Raw genomic sequence first — 24,937 nt, forward strand, 5'->3', positions numbered from 1 at the left:
GTTAGTGTAGGTGTGAGGCAATCAGTTGGGATGTTGTGGTGAAACGTAAGTCCGTGTCACCTTCATTTCAGACGTCGACAGTGGTACACTGGTTGGTCGGCAAATAACAGCCTGCTGGCTTCAGACGCATTCTGGGGTTTAGGACTGAAGGTACCATTACACGTTCATTCACAAGAGCTAAATATAAAAGCTGATAAGCCTGCAGCTTTTGTTTACAACCATCTGTGTCCATATTGACTGCTTACAAAGTGATCAAGCTTCCTGAAAGCCCCATCATCATAACAATAAATCTGCTTGTTTTTATTTTTTGTTGATGTTGTTGTTTTTATTTTTTTAAGTGGGAGAAATGAAGGCACCAAATTAGATACAGTTACTTTCATAATCTAATTAAGCACAGTTTTGAGATTCCTTTAATTTTGAATAGTCCATAGTTTACAGTATGTTTTGGTAAGAACTCATTTCTAGAGAGCGTTAGAATGTATCAGTCTTTTCAATCATTCTCTGCAAGCTTTCCTTTAGCTACTAGTTCTTGTTAGCAGATCCTTTTTTAGGATCTACTCTGCTGGGGTTCCAAACAGGCTGAAAATGGAACGCTGAAAGACGTCCTGCCAATCACAGTTTGGCTGGAGGGTTGAGTTGTAAGCTGACCTCGTTGTGATTATCACAACCCATATTTTTAAAAACTCAGATGAGTGACTCATCGTCCTCCCAGCTTTGAGATAAATGGCTGTGCTCAAGTTATCGCCAACGATGAGGTGCAAACATTTTATGTATTTGTTGGCTGATAAGAAAATGTAAACAGTGCAAGAGAGATTGACCCAAAAATATGAATCTGTGTCGCACGCAAATCACATCATATCACTTTTCAGCCTTCCTTTGTATGACAATGACGATGGCATGTTGAAGTAGAACTGAATCACAATGGAAAATGGAAAAAAGGCTTCTGTAACCGAATCCAGTAGAGCCGAAGTAATGCTAAAAGAAAACAACTGTAAAAGTATGTCAATAACACAAAAAGGTGGAAAACAGAGCAAATTTAAAGAGACGTGTCACTGGAAAACATCACGAGTAGCAGATATTAGATCAACAATATCCACCGCCCATAAAAACAAACAAAACAAATAAAGAAAAACACTCGCACGCCAGATCTTTGAGCACACCAAAGATAGAGTATACGCCTTCTCGTTTCTCTCTCGCTTCCGCTCGTCGTTGCCCTTTCTGGGAAGCGCAGGAACCTGTCAATAACTGTCAGAGCCTGTCACTGTCAATCAGGGCTGTAAGGCTGTTTGGGCCTCTGGTGTAACAGGAGGATCTAACAGAAACAACCTGGAACTGACAGAGCTCCAGATCTGTGCACTATAATCACTGGGGAAGCCACCTCTCCTCTCCAACAGTGGACACATGTGCCGTGTAATTGCTTTTCATACTGTTCAACCTTTTAAAATTGATTACAGGCCGTGTAAGAGGCTTTGCTGAGAAGCATACAGGCGGGATGACGGGTGCTGGGGCAGGAAAATTGCTCGACAACGTCATGCCACAATATGTGTATCTATCTGTAAACAATGTGGCCGACTCGTCTCTCATTCTGGGAGGCTGAGCCTTCACCCGCTGATGCCTAATCCCACATAGTCGACTGACCACCTCGCAATATCCTGCTACAGCCGAGTTCTATTTATTCCAACCACTAATGTGAAATTTCTGTTTTGCAATATTGTACATGAACACCTCACTTTGCTCATCCCCTTCAGGGTTCCTATCCAGCACACATGTGAGCAGGCCTCTTATTGTAGTCCCATATAATCACCAGTCCATCCTGCCTCACTGAAGGTTATATTTTGGAACCTGCTTCAGCCAATCGGTATTAAATGGGCGGATGTCTAGATGTGAAGATAACAATGGTGGGTTGGAAAGACATTAGCAGAGAAGCTTTCATCATCTATACCAGTGATGAGCTACACTGAAAGGCTTTTAGTGGCGGTTTCATTCCCAGCTCGCTCTGTGTAAGTAACACGAGTCGAATAAAACATCCAATAATATAAAATGCTGGGTTGAGGAGAAAGAGGATATGGAAAAAAAAATATTTGGGGGGAAAGTAAAAATCTCCTTTTCTATTTTCACAAATGAAGGTCCACCAATCTGATCTGGTTTTTGAAGAATCTGTAATCTATATAGAGTACATGTGTAAATCTATTGCAGTTATTATATATTTCCCAGGTACACAATCATGTAGCGTGTTACCTTCAGCTCCATATAATGTATGTGTTTGCTTAAAAACGAAAAAAAAAAGAAATTTGACTTTGTAACTCATCACCTAGAAATTGGGTCTCTATCTCTTTAAAAATCTTCTCTGTTTCTTTTACTCAGTAAATACTCAAAGTGCTGCGACATGGTTCCACCAGCACTTCTTATTAGCTGACTTAATCGACACATCAGGATAACTCAAAGACTGCTTCCTTTCTTACTTCAGAGTAAGAGTTTACACACTGTAGCCGAGGCTCATATTGATAACTTAAACTTATTTTATAAGACATCCTTGATTGATAGAAGTTCTGCAGTCATATTTTATGAAAACTGAAAATGAGAAAATTGTTTCAAACTTTCTATGGCCCTGACTTCTACGGCCTGTACGGCCAATCTTCAACCAAGCATTACAGGACCAAATGAATCAGAATCAGCGTTTGGTTCTGTTGCTGCATCAGAACCATTTTTCTGATGTGTGCTCATGTTGTGTTCTTACTGTTGATGTGACAAAATTAAATATGTTTCTTGGATTAAATGGAAATTTTAATGGGAACAGCATAATTGCAAAATTGTGTTTTTTTTGTTTGTTTTCTTTAACATTAGCAGAATAGCAACAAAGGCACTTTTGTAATGGAATTGCTGGTGCTCTACAGGAAAAATGAAGAAAATATTAAGCATAAACATTTTTCTGTGAGAAAATGGATGATTTGTGTTGCTGTGCGAAACAAAAAATGTCTTCACAACTGAATTCTACTTGAATTAGAAAGTCCCAAATTGTATCCGTTTCTTCTCACAGTGTGCAGCAGTGGCAGCAGCAGTGAACACGTGTTCATGGATGCTCAATAGAATGAAAGCCATTTTTAGAATCTGAATTACTGGACTTTTGGGATTCAAGTCAGGTTTGTCTCAGAGTTCACGTTGGGGTCAGAGTGAACGTCACTGAATTTATTCCTGTACGGTGTGTGTGCGTCTGCCTGGCCTTAAAGTTGGTGTCCTTTCAGTGGCGACTCTCTTCTAGAGTTCACCCTGCGGTCTCTCAGCGACGCGTGCAGAACCTTTTGCTGCTTTCTTATTCAGCCGCTCGTTTTCCTTGCGTGTCAAGGAGCGCTCTGACATCTCCTCACTCCTTGCCTTTCAAATATTCGAGAACGGTTCCTGAAAAGCTGAGAGGGTCTTCACCACGCAGAGTCAAAACTCACACTGCTGGCGCTGCTCAGATTTGGCTCCCACCTTTCTTAACTCCTACGAAAATCCACAAGAAGTCCCCAGTGGTCTCGCGGATGTAAGAGATTTTGAAAGGACTTTGAGTCTGCAGCTGCTGTGTGAAATAGTAATGTTCTGCTCAGCCAGGAGGACCAGGAAGGAGGAGCAGAAAGTCCTGTCAGCTTTCACAATTTCTTTTTCTTTGAATTTCCACAGCTTTTACAAACAATGCTGAAGCAAACTGTGAGCGAGCTGCCATCATTTACCGTTCATGAAGGTGAAGTTTGGGAATTATTTGCCTGTGAGCCTGCTATTAGTTATTTATTTGCCTCAATCACTAATTAAAAAACATGAGTAGATATTTACAAATCGCTTGATGTGATTTAGATGCAGCAGATTATACACGACCACAAAATTTCATAATTTATCATAGCATACAAGTCACAGTACAAGTCATAAAAAATAATGACAGCGACAGAAGTAAGCCGTTACAATAGATATATTCATAACTTAACCATATTGCTATCGCTCATCATCTATCTAGGCAAGTAGGGGGGGCTACTTAGGAGCAGCTAAGTGTGCAACGTTTCGGGGAAATTGTAGTCGGTGATTTTACAGAAGAGTTATGGACTCAACAAGTTGTAATGACACATAACTTGTTATGAACTTTGTGAGGCTGCGAGAGCTCTGGTGGAGCCAACTGAATATTGTCTGAGAAAAGAATAAAACATCATCTTCTTTCCACTTCCTGTTATCTTCTTTGTTGTTTTTGCCAGTGGAAACATCCCGTTGTTGATCATATGTTTTGACAAGCGATTCCATTGCAATTTTTTGAAATACGTTTCGCAAATACATTTGTATGATCAATCGTTTCAGCTGTAATAAATGTAACGTAACTTGTAAACAATGTTTTTCTTAAGTCAAAATCTAATTTTATTTGTATAGCACATTTCTGCGACAAGACATTTCAGGGTGCTTTATATGATAAAAACACAAAATCATGCAACATAGAATCAACAACTGAAACATTACATTTAGTCAAGTCCTATCTTTAAATTCTTAATCTGTTATGTTTCAAAAGCAGCTCCAAGAAAGTGGATTTTTAAAGTTTTGCAATATTCTGGGAGTTCTGAAGACTTTGTTGTGTCTTCGGTTGCAATAACTTAATACCAGGTGCTGGTTTATTCAACATCCATTGTGTTGGAGACATTTTTGCCTCTGAGAAAAGAGCAGCAGAGCTGACTGTAAGTTTTATGTTGGAGTTTTGCTGCTTGTCTTTGTACTTTCCATGTTAATATGTTCACACTACAGTGTTCATTTTATACAGACAGCCATAGACAGTTCGATTTATTTTATTTTAATAATTCAAGAAATATTTGGTCAAGAAAATCAATCGGAAGGAAAATTATAGAGCTGCTGTGATCGTAACGGTAAGGAATACCAAAAGTAAAGTTTAAAGGTAATTTTGATTTAGTAAAATCTGGGGGGCCTAGTTAAACTTTCATTAATAGCTTCAAACCCAAAGCAGCACAAACAAAAATATTTTGCTGCACAAACCAGCACAAATGTAGTCGAGTTGATTGACACTAATTTTGTTTGGTTTGAAGAAGGTAGGAGGGGCTTGTTGACCTTTCATGACCTCTGGAAACATTCCTTAATATCTTTAAAATGATAGCGGCACAAACAAAAGATTTTGCTGCACAAACTTGATCAAACTAGCACAAACGTCTGATTTGAAGAAGGTAGGGGACCGCCTTCACTCGGGTTATTTTTGCTATGTTTGATACTTTTTGTCCCTGTTCTGGTTGGTCCAGTTTTTCAGCAGTGTCAATCCATCCTGTCTGCCGCAACGCAGTGCTGGGAGACGGAGTAAACTTTTGGATTTCACATCGGCGACATCAAAGGCTCCTGAGCTCTCCAGGTCTCACAGCTGTTTGAACATTAGATGGAGGGACTCCGATTCAGCTGAGAAGATCGCTGTGATGTGGTATCTCTCTGCTACAGCTAAAAGGAACTATTACTGATATTACCCTCACAGAAGCTCCATCCAAAAAAATCCAAACTAATCCTTCAGATAAGGATTAGTATAAAGAATAGAAATGAAAGGAAAAATGAACTTTAGAAAGGTTTGCCTCTTTCTCTCTTTCGCTCTCTTTCGCTTGCTCTCTCTCTTTGTAGGTTGAATCCAGTGTGAGTCTGCAGCTGGTGTTACTCTGAGCAATATTTGAGGTAACCAAAGCATAAAGATGACAATGTGCAGCTGGAGGTAAAGATATGCCGTCTCTGGAAGTCTAAGCTGAACTTTGGACACTTCACTCTGACTTGACTGTGCAGCAAACAAACCCGGTTTGTTGTTTTATGAACATAAAAGCAGCTTTCAAAATGGCTTCTTCTTCTTTTTGGTTTTTATTGACAGTTGACCAGAAACGTCTGTCATTTATGCAAGTGCACATTTTACAAGGCAATTTATTTTCTTAATTATTTTTGACTTTCTTTTAATTCTCAACCAATCAAACTCCTATCAGCTCACTTCCTGTGACAGAATTCGGGTTTGAGGCTGGAACACAAGATGGCCGCCACAGAGGACACACCCACACGATAACCAACAAACATTTCAGCAGTACTTTGATACACAACATCATGTTGACAATTACACACTCTGGGACTAAAATAGAACTTCTGCTTCTTAACAGGCTCCCAGAAAGAAATGCGGAAAAAAAAAAGAAAGAAAAAAAAGAAAGAAAGAAAGAAAAGTCTTTAATTTTCAAGATTCTTTACTAAGTTAACTTGGAGGCAATATAGTAAAGAAGTACAAGCATAATCCATATGAACAAGCAGCATTTATTGTTTGCGCTAAACATTTTTCATTTGTCAATTAGAGCTGAGGCCTTTGGATGCGCCTTTATGAAACTTTTATCCAACTCTAATTATATTCTCCGGGCTCACACGGTGTTCTCTATTATTCTGTCTAAAATCTAATTTGTGGAGGACGCCTTTTCCTATTACGATACAGTGGATTAAGGGCATGAGTAAATGATTTTATGCAAAGTGGACAGAAGTTCAGGCTTTAAACTATAGTGCCTCCTAGCTGTTTATTGAACCAGTTATAGATTCTGAAGCGAAACATAAAAGTGGGACGAATCATAAATTGATAGTGAGGTTCCCAGCTCTGCCGCCGCTCATTACCACAGATGTTAAGGGTTTGTGAGGGTCGGCACTGTGGATAAAGGTCATCCAAACTCATGTTACTGAAGCTTATGGCGAAATAAGGTCATTATTGATAATGTCAGATGTTTTAATCGATGGAAGAGTTATGGAGGCAACACGTTGGAATGACACACGTTTTATAAACTGTGTGATGCTGTGAGAGTTCTGGAGGATCCAGTTCTACATTGTTTGAGAAAAAGCCAGACCATCATCTTCCTACCACTTCCTGTTACTTTGTTAATTGTTTTCGCCAGCAGTAACATCTGGCTATTGATCATGTGATTTGTGTGATGTGAAAAAACTGTTTCTGTTGCAGTTTTTCAAAATGCACGTATTTCAATACAGTAAAAAAAAACAAACAAACAACCAATCTGCAAAAAACATGAGTTATTTCTCATATCGGTGTTTACTTCATTTCCTAATTTCAATTAGGTGATTGATGAAATAAGGTATTGGCAAAATATCCCATAATCCGATAGGAATCAACTTATTGCTTGTTTTGATTCGCCTGCTTCAGAATGATTAGTTTTTAGTGCTTACAGTCTGGACTTGGTTGCGGAGGGACGGCGTGTGATGAAGGTCTCCGGTGGACAGAGCAGCTTTTCCGCTCCGCCGCGCCTCTCCGTCATCGAACGCTGTCTGTGTCTCAAGCCTCTCTTGCATATCCAAACAGGACGCACAATGCTTGTTGACCTGGCATGTCTCTGAGAGACGGCGGATCTAAATCTGCTTTTGTTGAACACGCTCCCCTGGCTCGGAGGCGTTGTCAGCCGTCCTGGTACCCAGGTGCGTTTATCTGCTGCAGGTCTGACTCTGCTGCCAAGTCAGGTGGAAACCTGTGACAGGCAGCCAGCAGGGCGGAGGGAAGCGCTTCAAAGGCAGCGTTAAAATTAACCAGCGTAATGAGGACATAAGTGACTTATAGGAGCCACAGTCATCTCCTTCATTAAGGCCGATATTTATGAGCATCCATCACAGGTAGAGCAGCAGGCTCCACGGCTGCAGGGCTCATGGAGCGTGAATTGTCACCTTGTTCCAATTATCTGCTGCTTCTGAATGTGCCGAATGCCTAAGCAGTAAGAGAAAAGGACACAGCACATCATTAATGGATGAAAGAAAGAAGCAAAGGCGGTGTCAGAGTATTTTTTTCTTTTTTTTGTCTACCACAGCAGCAATTAGCTGATTAGAGCGTGGACGTTCAGTGGTTACAAGGGGGCTGGATGGAGGTGCAGCTGTTGTCTTAGTTATTACTTCAAATGATGGCAAGGTGTTCTTTCTGCAAAACTTTTTTTTTTTGCATTAATCTTTAACAGTTTGAATGGTTTTGTGCAGAGATTGTAATAAATCATTTCAAAAGCTTTTCTTTTTTTTTCCCTCACATTTTATGTGACTTTTATCCTGTCTGTACCAAAACAAGGTCATCTGTTAGGAGGAAATAAAATACATCAACCCAAAGAGCAGCAATAGTCCATTTCTCTAAGTGTGCGCTCCTTTAAAGCTCCTGGGCCTTGTTTGGTTTTATCTTTTTTTTCATGCATAATTTTGCCCATGTTTGTGGAAATTCTGCATAAACTCTTGTCATTTTCCATATTTTCTTCTGTCTTGTTTAATATGCTTTTCGAGTCAAGTAATTGCATTACTTGTGAAAATGAAAGTTGAATGTTTCTTTGGATGAAAATTGCTCTTAAAGCTGAAGTCAGCGGTGGAAAATGTGCAGATTTTGTAATTTATTTTTTATTTTAACTTAACTGAAATGCTTAAATAGCAAGATTGACAGCTGAAAAGAGCTGAACAACCTGGTTTCAGTATGAAAACACCTGTTCACAAGTAAAATACAACCAACACTCATACAATCAATTCATCTGTGTCCCTCCTGCATGTTTTTCGACAACCAACTTTCATTGCTAAGGATTTATTTTTAAATTGTAAACGTAATTTGCTTTCCATGGGTGTAACGGGTAATTGGTTCACGGAGGTCAGGAATCGCACACATCTACACCCGCTGACCCCAGCGCTTAATCTGTTGTAAGAGAGGCACGGTTATTTAACTAGTATACATATATACCAGTAATATAATTACTGGTATATTATATATTTTATACCAGTTGATTGTGGTATAAAATATATAATACTGTCCCTTTAATATGCTGTAACGCATTTCCGAACCGTGTTTAAATTTTTATTCTTTTTTTTTGTTACAAACTCCTGATGAAAAACAGTGAGTTTATGCGTGCTTTGTTTTCTGTTTCCTCCAAGTGATTCCATCTCTGTTGTTATTAAATATGTATATATTTGATAATATCTTCATGTTAAGGTGAACATTATAATAAATCATTACAAATCAAAAGAATGGGGATGTAAAACAATTATTTTCTTGGAAGCATAAGATTGAAATAGCTACACAGACATAATTAGATCAAACCTGTAAACAGAATGCAGCTTATGGCATCACAGGTTTGTTGATTTAGCCCCAGAGGAAGAGTCTGTCACACTGCAGCACCTGGAAAGCCCAGTTTATTAAATGATTGTGGTGAAAGGGAAGCAGCTCTGTAATAGAGAGCTGCAGATGACAGGTTGAGCTCTGCTGGAGCGAGAGTTGCTGACAAAAGGGAGCTGCCCTGAGACAGAGCGGGGCAGCAGCTGCACGCAGAGCAGAGTGGGGCCAGAGAGCTGGGAACAGGGGCCCGACTGAAGACTGGAGTCCAGAACCATGAGAGAGAGACAGGCTGAGGCGATATGAACCAAGAACCGAAATGAAAACTGAGCAGTTGTGCTCCTTTATGTAGTTGGGAGTAAAGGAAGAGTTCATGTGGTTCAGTAATGCGTAACAACTGTGGGAGAACAATGAGCATCTCAGCAGAGAGTCTGCTGGTTCAGAGGCTGGGCTCTTGCTCTCTGTGAGACAGAAGACAGAACTAAGATGTGGGGTTTGATCAGAGCGACGTGTTGACAGAAGAATGTGGAAACATGTATCTCCGTTCAGAATGTTCAGTGTTCGATGATAAGAAACGGAAGAGATTCAAACTGAAACAATTTCCTAGTTTTGTTATTAGTGGTTTTGTTTCAGAAACTTTGGCCTTCATTAGATTTTTTTTTTTTTTTTTGACGTTGGTCTGCAACTGTTCCAATCCTAGGAACTATTTTTGTCTTCAGTCCCACTAAATAAAGTTTTTAAAGAAACAGACACCTTTTTTTATTTTCAGTTATTTTTATAAATGTCTGCTTCAAGAATTAAGTGGCTGTTTGTACCTTCCACAAGGCTCTTGAGACCTATGCTTTAAAATTATTATCAATGAACGTTTTGAATTATAAATTAATAACAAATGACAATTTAAAGCACAATCATTTGTGATGGTTCTTTATGCATTAATATTAATCTAGATAATATTAATAAATAATATTTATCACTAAGTCTTGACTTGGTAATAAATTAATATTTATTAATTTCATAATAAATGCATATTCTATGACAGAATCACACTACTCTTACACAACTGTCATTCATCTGGACTGAATGCAAATATGGCTCCTAGGATTGTAAAGGTTGCAGATCTCTGGTCTAGATCAAAAGCATATTCAAATTTCAGATTTCATCAAAGTCTCAATTCAATGTGATTGAGTTTGATCTGCTTTGTAAAGAAAAATAGAACAGCAAATGTAAATAATAGAGAAACTTTTACACATTTGACTGTCTTGGTCAAACGTGTAAAAACTAAACTGCATCAAATCTTTTTTTCAGAAAGTACAGTTAGGAATTCTAAATATGATTTCAAATGAACAGCAAAACATGACGTCACTCAGAGCACAAAGCATAGAACTAGACTGAATAGATCTGCCCTGATGAACTGGGCATGTCGTCACCAACACCCGATCTAGGAATTTTTTCACTGTCGTAACCGATACAGATAGTAGTATCGGATCGGAGCGTCTCTACTGGAGGCACGACCCAACTGCTGGTGGAGTAGATGTTCACTCAGTATTGACACTTTTTTTAAATGAAATGGTTGGTTTTGGGTTGTAACACTGCAGAATGTGAAAAAGGTCACGCTCTGCAGATCTTTTTCACCCCTTAAATGTAAGGAGAGAGGCGTCGGCATAAGAGAAAATATTCAGACGAATGAGTGACCAAGCACAAGTGCGAGAGTAGTAGGTCTGGAAATAAAACACACACATTAATATGTCATTGTACACAATAGGTTTATCATTTATCATGTTTTTCTGTGTAGTTATTTAGTTTTTTTTTTTTTTTTTCTTTCTATGTCGTGTGCTCTGGCTTAAATTGAATATAAAACACCATCCAAAATGAGCTCTAATGAGAATCATATCCGCTGAAAACTGTGTAATATCTCTTCTCTAATCATTTGATGTTTTCTTTACTCTTATTGTAATCGGCCTCCTGAGCCTTCTGCCTTCCTGTTTAGTAGCTTATTTAAAAGTCAATTTAATGCCCATTCTTTTCCTAAATTGCATTAGATGTAATTGCAGCAATTATTTATCCTCACCACTTTAAAGGAACGCTCTTTTTTTCTTCTTCAGGTTTGCCGCTCTAAAACATCGCTCATGACGGGAATGTTGGCGAAACAATTGGGTGGTAATACGTGCAGCTGAAACATGATATATGATGAGCATTACTGTACACGCAGCAGGTTTAAAAAAAAAAAAAACTGCAAATCTGTGGAGACACAGCAAAGTATGCAGACGGAGCTGCTTGGCAGTTTGGCTCCAGAACAGCTTTTCAACAGACACCGGTGACGGAAAAGGCTTGGATTGCACCTTGTCTTAAAATTAATATTAGGGCTGTAACTAACAATTATTTTAGTAATCGATTATCCTTTTAGTTTGATAATTAATTGAGCAGATGAATGAAATGTTCACATTCTGCAAATTTTTCATTTCACTACTTCATGCTTTTATTTTTAACATAAAATTTGATATACATCATAATTTACAAATGACTCAGTTACTTTCCTGAATAAGCAAACTAAAATGTTATTCCTTCAAAAGTAATAGCTTCAATTTAATGGGCAGTTGATTATGTGCAGCAAAAGATGCTTAAAAATAAATTTCTTCTTTCTTTATTTTATATTAATTTTTTTGAGAATTTAAAACAGGTGAAGCTAAGAAAAAAGCCACAGGGTGGCTTTGTATTTGATGTTGCGTAAGGTCCATTTTCCCAAGAAATACTACATTGTGAGGACTCGCTGCTTCTTATGGGCTTCAACCACATAAGAAGACATGCTATGTCTGTGTTTGTGTGTGTGCGTATATTACTACAGATAGGTGACTACTTTCACAATATTTACCCACCCTTTCTTTATTTTTGTCCTTTCACCATTCCTTCAGTATGCATAGAATTACTGTTTATTTTGTCTCTAATTTTGAAAATGACACCCCATGTTTCCATGTGTTTTACCAAAATAAAAGTAGAAAATACTTTAGTATAATGTGTTAGAAGTAGACATTATGTAAATATACATATTAGCATTAACCCAACAAGCAATAAATAATAACAAAAAACAGATAATAACAGCAGTATGAATAACAAAATGGAGTATATTCAGTCTGAATATGGTGGCCATCCATCTGCCAGCAGGTAATGTCAGCATATTATTCCTGTTTGTTTATTTCATTTTCTATTGGAGTGCACATCCTCTCTACACCTGCATCCATTCATTTACCCATTTAACAAGGATGACTTTGATAGAGAGCCGTGGAGAGAGGTCAGATTCGATTTCAGGGGACAGAGTTGGATGTGATGGGGAGTGGGTGGTGGTGGTGGTGGGTGGGGGTTGGCGGGTGGTAATGGCTTTCTTGGGCTTTTTGCAGCACTGAATAGCTCAACTGGAGCCGCCTTGATGGGGTTAGGGCGCTGTTCTTAAAAGGGCCTCAAACGTCCTGTTCCTCATTGTTCCTGAACACAGCGCGCCTCTGCTCTGGAGGAAGCGAGAACAGCACACAGTGGAAGGCAATGACTTGGCTTATAGATGAAGAAGAAAAAGAAAAAAACACTCCAAGTCGCTCTGCCACACTCTTCCTGTTTCAAACCTGCGGTTAGACTGATGAGCTGCCACGATGAAGAACAGTGGAGAACCGGGCTGTGCTTTTTGCCAACGTCAAACAAAAACAGTAATGTGACATGAAGCTTCTTTAAAGCTTGCTGCTTGCTTCTGGCAAAAAGCCTGTTTTGCTTTGAATCAGGATCCAGGCTGAGATGCGATGCATTCAGGCTCCACTGCCACAATTTGGGTAATCAGCCTCCTCCTAATTCCTCTCCACTTGTTCCTTTTTGATTTCATTTATCCGCAAATTGCTGTGAGGGGAGCAGGTCTGCTAGAACAAGAAGAATACGGGGGAATTATTCTGCTGTGCTTTGGCTTCTGATGAATAGAAAGCTGTCATTCGAGCTTTCTTTTGAAAATCTTGAGCACTTCTACTATACTTTTGTTAGCAAAAGTAAAGCAAAACGATCAACTTTTTTTGTTGTTGTTTTCTTTTGTTGCTAAGTCGTGAAACCGACGGGAAGCAGCTCTTGTGTTTGGCAGACTACTGTTTCCTATTTTTAGCCTGAATGACTGACAGAGGTGCTGTGTGTTTGCAGGCACCCCGGCCGGCCAGGCCGACACGCTGCCCTCAGCCCAGGGCACGCTGCCACACTTCATCCAGGAGCCAGAGGACGCCTACATCGTGAAAAGCAATCCCATCAAGCTGCGCTGCCGAGCCACACCCGCCTTACAGATCTTCTTCAAATGCAACGGGGAATGGGTGCACCAGAACGAACATACTTCCCAGGAGTATAAAGACCTCAACAGCGGTAAGATCTGTTTTTTATCGAATGAGAGCATAAACCAAAAACATAAAACATGAAAGGAATTCACAGGAAATAAGGTGATGCATTATTTAAAGCAGTCACAAACTACTTCCTGTGACCAACGTGGATACAGATTTGTTGTATATCATCAATTTTGTAAAAGTATCGCCAGGTAACGTACTGAACCACATTTTTCCACTTCTGATATCGATACAAATATCTATCGGCCGACGCCTGGAAACAGAGCGGAGCTGATTTGAAACATTTCTTTTTCTAAAAAGTACTAAATTACAAATATATTTTATGACTCTACACATTTACATACACCAACAGCATCTCAAGCTTGGTCAAACATTTAATTAATTTTTTTCCAATATCGGGACCAATACAGATATTATCGGTTCTGATAGGTTCATCTCCAGTGGTGCGCGTGGGCGGAGCTCCAGGTTTGACTCTGAGCCTGAACCGGAAACATTCTGTTCCTCTTCTGATCACTTTTAGGTGATATACAGTATGTATATCTCCTGGTAAATATGTATTTAAATAAGTATCATAATTTTTAATAGTAAACATATCTCTGATTTTCCTCCTTTCTCGGAACAGTTTCACATTAGCTATTCGGATAAAATAATGAACTAAAGTTTTCATTGTTCTTGCTGGCTGTAGTGGTGAATGGCAGCGTTTATTTGCAATTCTGTGAATTTCACAGTTAAGTTTCTCACTCGCCTCCAAGGAATCGCTCTTTCTTTCCTCTCTACTAGCATGCAGTCACTGATTCTAATTGCTGTAATGCAGCTTCTTTCCTCTAACAAAGTACAGAATGAGAATTTCACTTAGCTGCAAAGTTTGTCAGCTACTAGCACGTGTCATTCACCAGCACAGAGGTCAGCTTTGATTACGCTCCTGCTTTACTCACTGCTCTCAGATGACGTATCGATGCAGCGTCTCACTTTGAGGATAGACGAGTTCCAAATGTGGGATGGTGTAGGCCTGGATGAGGATGGACGGCAGCGGCGGCAGTAATCAAAGCTCGGCCCGCTCACATATGCAGCTGGAGCTTATGTTAAGCTCCTGGCAGGCCGAGCTGAAGCTGGGAAATTCTGCAGGACGTCAGCACAATGAGAGCTGCTTTCCTAGCAACCGTCACTCAGAGAGATGCAGAGGATTGTAGACTTGTTACCCCAGCAGTTTGTTCCGACTGAGAAAATCCTGAAATTAGACCTGTTAGCGTGACTGAACTGTTCACATCACTGATTTAGAAGAACTAACATGGGTTGTTTAAATCAAACACACGTGGCTTGTATTTTTGAAGCACAGAGTTGCTTCAGAGTATTATGAGTTTAATCTATTTCATCAACAAATACTACCCTGTTATGTTTGGCGTCAGAATGATGAAGAATAAAGGCAAATCAGAAATTTACTAAGGGTTGCTTTGACTCTTTAATGCATTTTTGATAAATCTTTTAATCTCCTACAGCAACCATTCAGGTGTGCAAACCGCCAGGAACTTCAAGGACAAATCTCCTCCTCATATCTTCCGCCTGACAGAGCAGCTCTCCCATGTGAATCCCCCACTCAGCTCCTTCAGACTAGCCAGCAGTAATTAGCAAACACCTGGTGGAACTGAAGTCATTATAGGAGCTACGTCTCTGTGCAAAGCTGGTAAAAACCAGAGATAATAGAGGAGCCACGTTCCTGAATGCAAAAGAGCGTTGGAAAGACCAAGAGTTTCTTTACGTAAAAAAATGTACTTAAAAATAGTAAATGTTTTGAAGTCATATTTGAAATATACAGCATTTTTATAATGACTGAAGTTAACATAGTTGATGCTAATAAACAAAATGTGACTGGAAGACATAATACTTCCCCTTTAAGTGTTCTGCATTTGTTTTGAAACACCTACCACCAATAAAATCGTATTACGTGTCTTTTAATGTGTATCTCCATCAGCGTTTTCCAAAGTAATGTTCATGATCAGCTAATGCTTCTGACTGTCAGTGTTTATTAGCTCTGCGCTGCAGCTCATTGTTTCATGTTTAGCTGCAAATAATTGATTCCAATTCATCATTTAATGCACAACAAGCATGCTTCTAATCTCTACGATTTTTTTATTTTCTTTATTGTTATTAAGAATACTAAACTAAAATCACAGCAGCCAGAGGAATCCAGGTTCACTTTTGGGCAGAATCTCATTGGATATGAAAAATTGTTTATTTTTATTTTTTTTGTATAGTTATAAGCCATATAGTTATGGCTGTCTGATACTACCAACTGTTGGCACAGTAAAAAAAAAATTAAAGAAATTTGTCAAACCTACAGCAGGATATTGCATGGAAAAAAAATTCCTAGACATAAACAACTCTACATACAACTCAAGCCAGCAAAATATGCTAAAAATACATGATTAAAATCTTCAATTTTCTTTTCTCTACCTCCCCACAATAAGGAAGTCAAAAAGCTTTCCTTTATTAAAGCTGTATGTCTTCAGACAGGGAGGCAACGCTGAAATAAAAAGACGAAGCCCTGACTTGTTTAAACCCACCAGTGTCCTCATAAATCCAGACTTTTCCGCTGAGTAAATATTCGTCCTGCTGCTGCAAACATTCAGTTCCAGCTTCACTTTTTCATGTGAGGAGGAGTTTGCAGCTCATTGTCGATGTGACTGATGCTGAGCACATCCAGCCCCGCCCACCCCGACCTTCAACCTGTTCTCCTGAGCCACATGTTACTGCATGTTTCACTGTTGGTCACATGTTGCTCTTCTGGAATACTTTGCTACTTTTCAGTCAGACATGATAGCAGGATGTTATCTGGAAAACAGAAGAGAGACTTCTTTTCTGGGACCAGAACCCCGTTTTTTTTTTTTTTTTTGTTTTTTTGTTTTTTTGTTTTTTTTTTTTCATTCTGTTTCTCATTCTTGAATCTTGAACTCTGACGGAAAGTTCTTTAAATCTTTCTGCCTCCCAAAAGAGTCGTTATCTGTATTTATATTGACCATATAGAAATGTGCAAACTGGAATTAAATTAAATTTGGAACAGATAAAAAAAATTTTTTTAAAAGCCGTAATGATGAAAATCCCTAGAGATGGAGAGATGGCGAAGTCTCTCTTCTAGCTTCAGTGAAGGAGGATGTTTATTTGTATATTTTTGTTATTTAGTTATAAATTGCTGAGTCAGAAACGTTCTTCTTCCTCTTGGATAGATTGGATCATAATCAGACGTAATTCCAGGTCAGAGATATAGTATTACATAAGATCATAAGATTTTTATGTAGATTAAAATTATACATTAATATTTAATGTCCATAAGTCAGTAATTATGCTAATTTTTATTTAAATGCATTGTTATTCTGCTTAGAACTTTGTCCCGCTGGATTCATGGGGCCTCAGGCAAACAAACGGCGAACTAATGTCAGAGTTCCTGTTATACATGATATAACATCTCATATGCGTTTCTGCTTGGGATTATGATGCAGATTATAAAGCAGATTCTTGCCATGGAAATCTGCATCATTAGTTTTCACCACATAGAGTCGTGCCGATTGGAGGATGGAGCTTTCAGCATCCTGAAGGGATTTCTGGCCAACAACAAAGTCGATGTGACGCCTCGGCTGGAGGGCGCTGTGATTACAGGCTGCCGGAAAGCTGTCTGTCTCCTATTCATGAAGGTCCCTCCACAGGAAACGGCCTTTAATTACTTCTGGAAGTTCATTATGGTGTGACTGCTGTGCTGTGAAATTGTTGTGAGCTTGGCAATGGCGAAATGAGAAATTTGGAGCCGGAATTTTACTCTGCTTGTTCCGTGGGGCAGAGCACAAGGGGAGAAAAGTTTTGGCTCTTTGGTTCGTCGGCACGCGGCGGTTGGCTTATCCTTCCCACTTTGCTCGGCGCCCAGCAGGAGGGAGGCTAATCAGTGTGGATCTGACGGATGAGAAGTGAGACGCCGAACCAAACGGCCTCTGCCCGCAGGCTGAAGCTCTCCACTGATGTGTTAACAAAAGGACAAAGTCGACGCTGGAAATGTCCGCAAGCAAAATTTAAATGCCTGCAGACATTCCGGTTTAGTTTAAAAACTAAACCGGAATAAAAGCAGTCAGGATGGAGTTTTACTGACGTGAGTTCCTAGATTTTATGACTGACTGAATGGGCTGGTGTTGGCATATTGTACCACTGACCTGCATGGAGACTCAGGGGGCAGTTCTGATGAGGGCTGTGACCCAGGGCGACATTGAATACGGGGCGCCATCGTGGAAAGAATTTTTTGTGTTTTTATTTTCTGCATGCGGACAGATGGAACTAGCCATGCACCACTGATGAATAACAACAGCAGAAGAAAATGTTTCTTGACATTGTGCGAAAAGAAAAGCAGCAGCAAAGATCTACGGTGAGCGTGGAGACTCTGAAACAATCCCCTCGCTCTGGTGCTGAGCAAAGACTTCCTCAGCCACTGTAGAAACAATAACTCTTCATCTCAAGACCGAGCACATCCACGTCCTTCACCTTCATGAGGACACACTGAGGGAAAATCATTTTCAGGAACCGATGGATCAGGATTCTGAACCAACACCAGTGGACAAAGCTGCAGAGGCTCAGCAGCTGGTTGTTGCTTTAACGTCAGGACTTGTGTTAAGTCTGGCAGGTCCCTGTGATGAATGACAACGGGGCGAAGCTAACACTCTGAAGCTGCTCTTCAAGCTATAAATATATATATATATATATATATATATATATATATATATATATATATATATATATGTGTAAAAATAAAAAAAATTCCCTTCTCACCCACCGCGGGTGGTTCTTATCCTCTGAGCTCGGGTCCTCTACCAGAGGCCTGGGAGCTTGAGGGTTCTGCAGTATCTTGGCTGTGCCAAGGACTGCACATTTCTGGACTGAGATGTCCGATGTTGTTCCTGGGATCTGTTGTAGCCACTGCTCCAGTTTGGGGGTTACTGTCCCGAGGGCCCCGATGACCACAGGCACCACTGTGGTCTTCACCTTCCAGGCCCTCTCCAGTTCTTCCCTGAGGCCCTGGTATTTCTCCAGTTTCTCGTGCTCCTTTTCCTGATGTTGCAATCACTTGGTATTGCTACATCTACCACAACGGCTTTCCTCTGTTGTTTATCCACTACGACAACTACGGTAATGGTTGGTTCGCCATTACCATTCTGTCTGTCTGGATCTGGAAGTCCCACAGGATCTTAGCTTTGGCGTTCTCCACCACCTTTGGGGGTGTTTCCCACTTTGATCTCGGGGTTTCCAGTCCATATTCTGCACAGATGTTTCTGTACACTATGCCTGCCACTTGGTTATGTCGCTGCATGTACGCTTTCCCTGCGAGTATCTTGCACCCTGCTGTGATGTGCTGGACTGTCTCAGGGGCCTCCTTGCACAACCTACACCTTGGGTCTTGTCTGGTGTGGTAGATCTGGGCCTCTATTGCTCTGGTGTTTAGGGCCTGTTCCTGGGCGGCCAGGATGAGGGCCTCTGTGTTGTCCTTGAGTCCAGCTTTTCCAGCCATTGGTAGGATTTACTGATATCAGCCACTTGGGTTATTTGCTGGTGGTACATCCCATGTAGGGGCTTGTCCTCCCATGATGGTATCTCTGGCACCTCAACATTCGTTCCCTGTTGTCTGAGACATTCGCTGAGCACATTGTCTGTTGAGGCTTTGTCCTGATGTATTTATGGATCTTAGTTGTTTCGTCCTGGACAGTGGTTCTCACACTCACTAGTCCTCTGCCTCCTTCCTTGCGGCTCGTGTACAGTTTCAGGGTGCTGGTTTTGGGATGGAACCCTCCATGCATGGTTAGTAGCTTTCTAGTCTTAATATCTGTGGCTTTTATCTCATCCTTTGGCCAGCTAATTATTCCAGCAGGGTATCTGATTACTGGCAGGGCATAGCTGTTTATCGCACAGATTGTGTTCTTGCCATTGAGCTGGCTTCTCAGGACTTGCCTTATTCTTTGGAGGTATTTAGCTGTGGCTAATTTCCTTGTGGCCTCATCGAGGTTGCCATTTGCTTGTGGTATACCTAGGTACTTGTAACTGTCCTCTATGTCTGCTATTGTTCCTTGTGGGAGTGAGACTCCTTCTGTGCTGATCACCTTCCCCCTCTTTGTGACCAGCCGACCACACTTCTCTAGTCCGAATGACATCCCAATGTCAGTGCTGTAGATCCTGGTGGTGTGGATCAGTGAGTCGATGTCTCGCTCACTCTTGGCGTACAGCTTGATGTCATCCATGTAGAGGAGGTGACTGATGTTGGCCCCATTTTTGAGTCGGTATCCGTAGCCAGTCTTGTTGATAATTTGGCTGAGGGGTTCAGGCCTATGCAGAACAGTAGCGGGGACAGAGCATCTCCTTGGTATATGCCACATTTGATGGACACTTGTGCAAGTGGTTTGCAGTTGGCTTCAAGGGTGGTTTTCCACAGCTTCATCGAGTTTGCAATGAAGGCTCTCAGAATCCTGTTGATGTTATACATCTCTAGGCATTCAATGATCCAAGTATGCGGCATTGAGTCATAGGCTTTCTTGTAATCGATCCAAGCCATGCACAGGTTGGTGTGTCGGGTTTTGCAGTCTCGGGCAACTGTGCGGTCTACGAGGAGTTGGTGTTTGGCTCCTCTGGTATTTACACCGATACCCTTCTGTGCCGTGCTCATGTGTTTATCCATGTGTTTGCTTATCTTGGCCGCTATGATGCCTGACATGAGCTTCCAGGTTGTGGAGAGGCAGGTTATTGGTCGGTAGTTGGGTGGGACTGGACCCTTTGATGGATCCTTCTGGATTAGGATTGTCCGCCCTTCAGTTAACCATTCAGGGTGAGTCCCACTTTGTAGCAGCTGGTTCATTTGGGCTGCCAGTCGCTCATGGAGAGCAGTGAGTTTCTTTAGCCAGTAGGCATGGATCATGTCAGGCCCTGGTGCTGTCCAGTTTTTCATGCCTGAGACTCTTTCTTGAACATCTGTCACAGTGATGGTTACCGGGGCTTGCTCAGGGAGGTTGCTGTGGTCCTCTCGTAGAGAGATCAGCCACTGTGCATTGCTGTTGTGGGACGCCTCCTTTTCCCATATGCCTTTCCAGTATTGTTCAGTCTCCAGCCTTGGTGGGTCTGCTCTGTTGTTATTACCCTGCCATTGAGAGTACACCTTAGCTGGTTGAGTGGAGAAGAGCTGGTTAATCCTTCTGGATTCATTCTCCCTTGTGTATCTCTTTAGGCGGCTGGCCAAGGCTTGGAGGTCATATATATATATATATATATATATATATATATATATATATATATATATATATATATATATTTTTTTTTTTTTTTTTTTTGTTTTTTTTTACTGTAGACATGAATAACAGGAAGGTGCATGACTAACGCTGACACTGCTCTGAAGCAACTCCTCTGAGCAAAGAGCAACAATGTGTTCAACTTTTTTGATTTTGTCACAACGCAAAAAAAGAAGAAGAAAAACTGTGGAAGAGTCGCTACAAAACATGACCATTGTAACAATTACCGTCTTCTCAAGTCACAATGGGTTTGTTTTTACAGAACATTTCAGCGACGAGGCAGTTCAAATGCTTTACACCACAAAATCAGAATAAAGTCGTCAATTAGCAAACAAGTGACAAAGCTTTCGACGTTGAGCTGCTCTGTGAGGTAGAAGCTTGGAAACTGCAGCTCTAAGGCTGTAAGGAGGAGCTTCGCCCTCGAAGGCGGGGCTCGGTCTCACCAAATGTTTTGCTCAGCTGAATGGTTGCCATGGAAGATTGTAGGATTTCTCAAACATGAATGAAAGAATCAAAGCAACACTCCAGATTTGTTTTTGACAAAGAAATACATTTATAACATGATGTAAAACAAAAAAAACCCTAAATGTTACCTAATAGTTCCCCTTTAGAAACAGCAAGTTGAGTCATAGTTAATCAGTGGCAGAACCAGGTTTCTTATTTTCAAGTTGTCTATCCATATAGCGTGTAAAGAAAAGACTTCTCATCTCCCCTTCCATCAGTTATGTTCATTACAGATCACTTCGAGAAGGAAAATTAATGCACATTTTATAGTAATTAACTCAAATTAGCCTGAGCTTACTCATCAGCATCCGATCGTCAGTAAGTGGCTGCTGCCACGGCCGCCTCTCTCTGACTGACAGCCCGTCCGTCCCTCCTCGCCCTCGGCTCCCTCATTACTTTGCTTTCTGCCGTTTCCACCGAGGCGAGATGAAAAATTACAAGCCATTGTACCTCAGCGTGCCCTGCCTCCCGTGTGCCGGTTGGTTTACCTTCTCAGCGCTTTAAAGAACTGCGGCGCTGCTAGGAGGAGTGACATCTCTTTGCTATCTGCCAGCCCAAACTTGACTAGCAATTAGAAGAGGCTGGGGAATGTCCTCGTTGTGTTCCCAATCCCCGCACACCTCATATCGCTAAAACACAGATAAGAGGGGTGGGGGGGTCTTAATGGGAAGGCTTTGTCCTGCCTCCGTAATGGACAGCAACACTATGTATTGGATTAGTCCGGCTAATCAGAGGCAGAGATCAGTGAAAAATTGAAAAGTTATTGATTAGGACAAGAGCCCTCAATGCCACCAGGAGCGCTTGATAGCATCTCTTATTTACCAACTAGCCTGATGAATCACCCGGTGCTGATAAAGCTGACAATGCCCTTGAGTTCCTCGTAACAACCGTCGAAGAAGGACTGCACATTTCCAGCAGGAGCAGCAGAACACCTGAGGACAAGCAGGCCTGCCGAGTGTGTGCATGGATATTGATTACATTTTTATGGATTATTGTTGTCCTATCTATAAAAAAGAAGGAAAAAAATGGGGCTGTCAGCAGCTGTTTGCAGATTACACTTTAACAAGAACATTTGAAAGTCACTTTAAACCCTAAACGTTATGGAAGAAGTAGAGGACATCTCTCCTTGATATTTACTTGCTTGACAGTAAAGAAGTTATTATGTGGATCGTTTCGCCGCATCTTCTGCAGCTGCAATATTTTTTGGCGAAGCTTGACCATTGCTGGTGAAGGGCTGTCAGGCAGCTTCACCTTCACCCTAAGCGTCATCACCGGCCCAGGATGCAACACTGCCCCAGGGCAATTAGCATTTTAGCACTTGGAGCAGAGGTCAAGCAGCACGCTCTACCGTCCATAAACGACTTGATGATCTGCAGCAGTGCTGTATTTATTTTATTTATTCACACGACCCTGCAGAAAAGAGCAAATTTACTTTATTTTAGTTCACTGCTTAAATAAGTAAACTTGCACAAAACAATTACTGTATTTTCCGGACTATAAGTATAATAAGTATATCTATTGCATAATAAAGCAGGAAAAGATATATATAAGTCGCATTTTCGGCGGAAATTTATTTGATAAAATCCAACACCAAGAACAGAAAATTTAAAATAAAAATAAAATAGAGGCAACAAAAGGCTGAATAATTGTATAGTATGCTAATGTATGATGCATAACAAGCTGAGAACTTGCCTAGTGTGTTAACAGAAAATATTAAGAGTTATTCCAATAACTATAGCATAAATAACATGCTAACAAGTTTACCAAACTATCCGTATCTCTCCAAATCACTAAATCTTCATCTTCGGTGTCGCTTGTAAACAACTCCGCTAACTCCGGATGTAGCTTCTACCACACACATCAACAAATATAAAAAAAAACTGCAACTTATAGTCCGGAAAATACGGAAACAGCAATATCATATTTTGTCAGTCATATATTCAATATGTTATTCATAAATAAATGTCATAGTTCCAAATTAATGTTTGGCTCTAAATTAAATATTTAGTTGAACTAAATATAAAACTGAAATGAAGAACAACGATTCACGGGGCATGTTAGAGTTTCTACAGATCTATTAAAGGATCTGTTCTCCAAACTAAGCATTTCATTTCCAGACTATTTATTTTAGAAACTAAGTATTTAATTTGATAATCTTAGTTTTACTAAGATTTAGTGTGCAAAACTAAATCTTATTTTACAAACTGAACATTTAATTTCCAAACTAAATCTTATTTTGAAAACTAAATATTTAATTATCTTTTTTTTATTTCTGACAATCACATTTATATGAACTGGAAAATAGATCTAAATGGTAAAAGTCATAATAATTACTTTCAGCCAATGGCCTGGTGAGACTCCAGGCTGGCATTACAATTACAGGAACACTTGATAACATCTGAAGAAAATGCTGTCATGGTGAGAATCCAGCTATTTTGATATTAACAAAGATTTTCTTTTGAATTACAAAAGCCGGACCAGCGTTTTAACATCAGATTATCTTCTATGAAAGGTTTTATTCATGCTTGAAATGAACTGTTTTACATATGTGATAACCTTTCACCAATTGTCATGTAAATCACTGTTCAGGAATGGAAGAAGATCTTGGAGTTACTGATTCTTCATTTATTTATTTATTTTTTTATTTTTTGTGACTGGGCAGAATTCTAATATTAGATACAAGTAAAAGTTTACAGTAAAGAATAAAAAAAATATATAGCCACACAAAGCATCCACAGTACCACTCATTATAAATGAATCTGTCAAGTTCAAGAGACATTCCCTGAAAACTCACAATAGTCCACAATAACCATACATGCATACGCACTGGCTACTTAGAGCAGTTTGAAGACATTATTAGCCAAGTGAAACCTTCTGTTGAAACCTGGGTCATTTCCATGCAGCCTTCTGAAGTTCACAGCAATTTCTTTGTCCAATAATAACTGTGTCACGCATGAGGTCAGAGAAATTATATGAAGTTATATAAAAAGAATATTAGAAGAGCTAATACCAATATGGGATTAGGACTGAGCTGAATAGTGTATAGGAGCTGAATAGGAGAACCCGTTCTGCTTTCCGCTGACATAAGGAGCTGCTGCTAAAGCATTTCACTGCTCTTACAACCTGCAGGAGGTTCAGGCAGCTGTCCATCAGGACAAGAATGCAAACCTGACAGCAGATATAGATATATATGTGAGCTATGTACTGTTGAACTCCCAGTGCGAATGACTTCATCTGCTGACAGAACGTGAACAGCAGATGAAGGTTCATTTTAATCAAGACGCTGAGGATTGTATAGCTTAAATTTAGTTTTGGTTCAAACTCTGATCATTTCTAAAGGAAAGCTGTGCAGCGACACAGAATGAAGAGCTGCTGTTTTCTACACTACATCCAAAAACGACGAGGAACACGTGAGTAATGCACATCATCTGGACCTGAAGGCTTCTTCTACTGCAGAAAGAGTTACAGACCCTGGGATTCCTCAATGGTGTATTCAAGAATGAATGAATGAAGGACACATAAAAGGAAGAGAAATAACACGACACATTACTCACTATTTATTATTTATTAGAAAACCTTGCAGCTCTTATTTGGTTTGAAGATCTATGATGATAATCTTCAGTTTCACAACATCCTAAATATGCTGGATCTGTTGGATCCCAAGGCCACTAAGATCTGCCATTTTGTAGCAT

General features: G+C 40.2%; 1 protein-coding gene across 2 annotated transcripts in view; it reads left to right on the plus strand.

The window, feature by feature from the left end:
* Positions 1-24,937, plus strand: part of unc5db (unc-5 netrin receptor Db) — a 195,607-nt gene that overhangs the window by 72,812 nt on the left and 97,858 nt on the right. For both annotated transcript variants that reach the window (XM_055020556.1, XM_055020557.1), the window contains exon 2: positions 13,250-13,462. In XM_055020556.1, coding sequence (XP_054876531.1) covers positions 13,250-13,462 — 213 coding nt within the window. The remainder of the gene's footprint in view (positions 1-13,249; positions 13,463-24,937) is intronic.

Source organism: Poeciliopsis prolifica, unplaced genomic scaffold (assembly GCF_027474105.1).
Source record: "Poeciliopsis prolifica strain line A6 unplaced genomic scaffold, Auburn_PproV2 SCAFFOLD068, whole genome shotgun sequence".
NCBI lineage: Eukaryota > Metazoa > Chordata > Actinopteri > Cyprinodontiformes > Poeciliidae > Poeciliopsis > Poeciliopsis prolifica.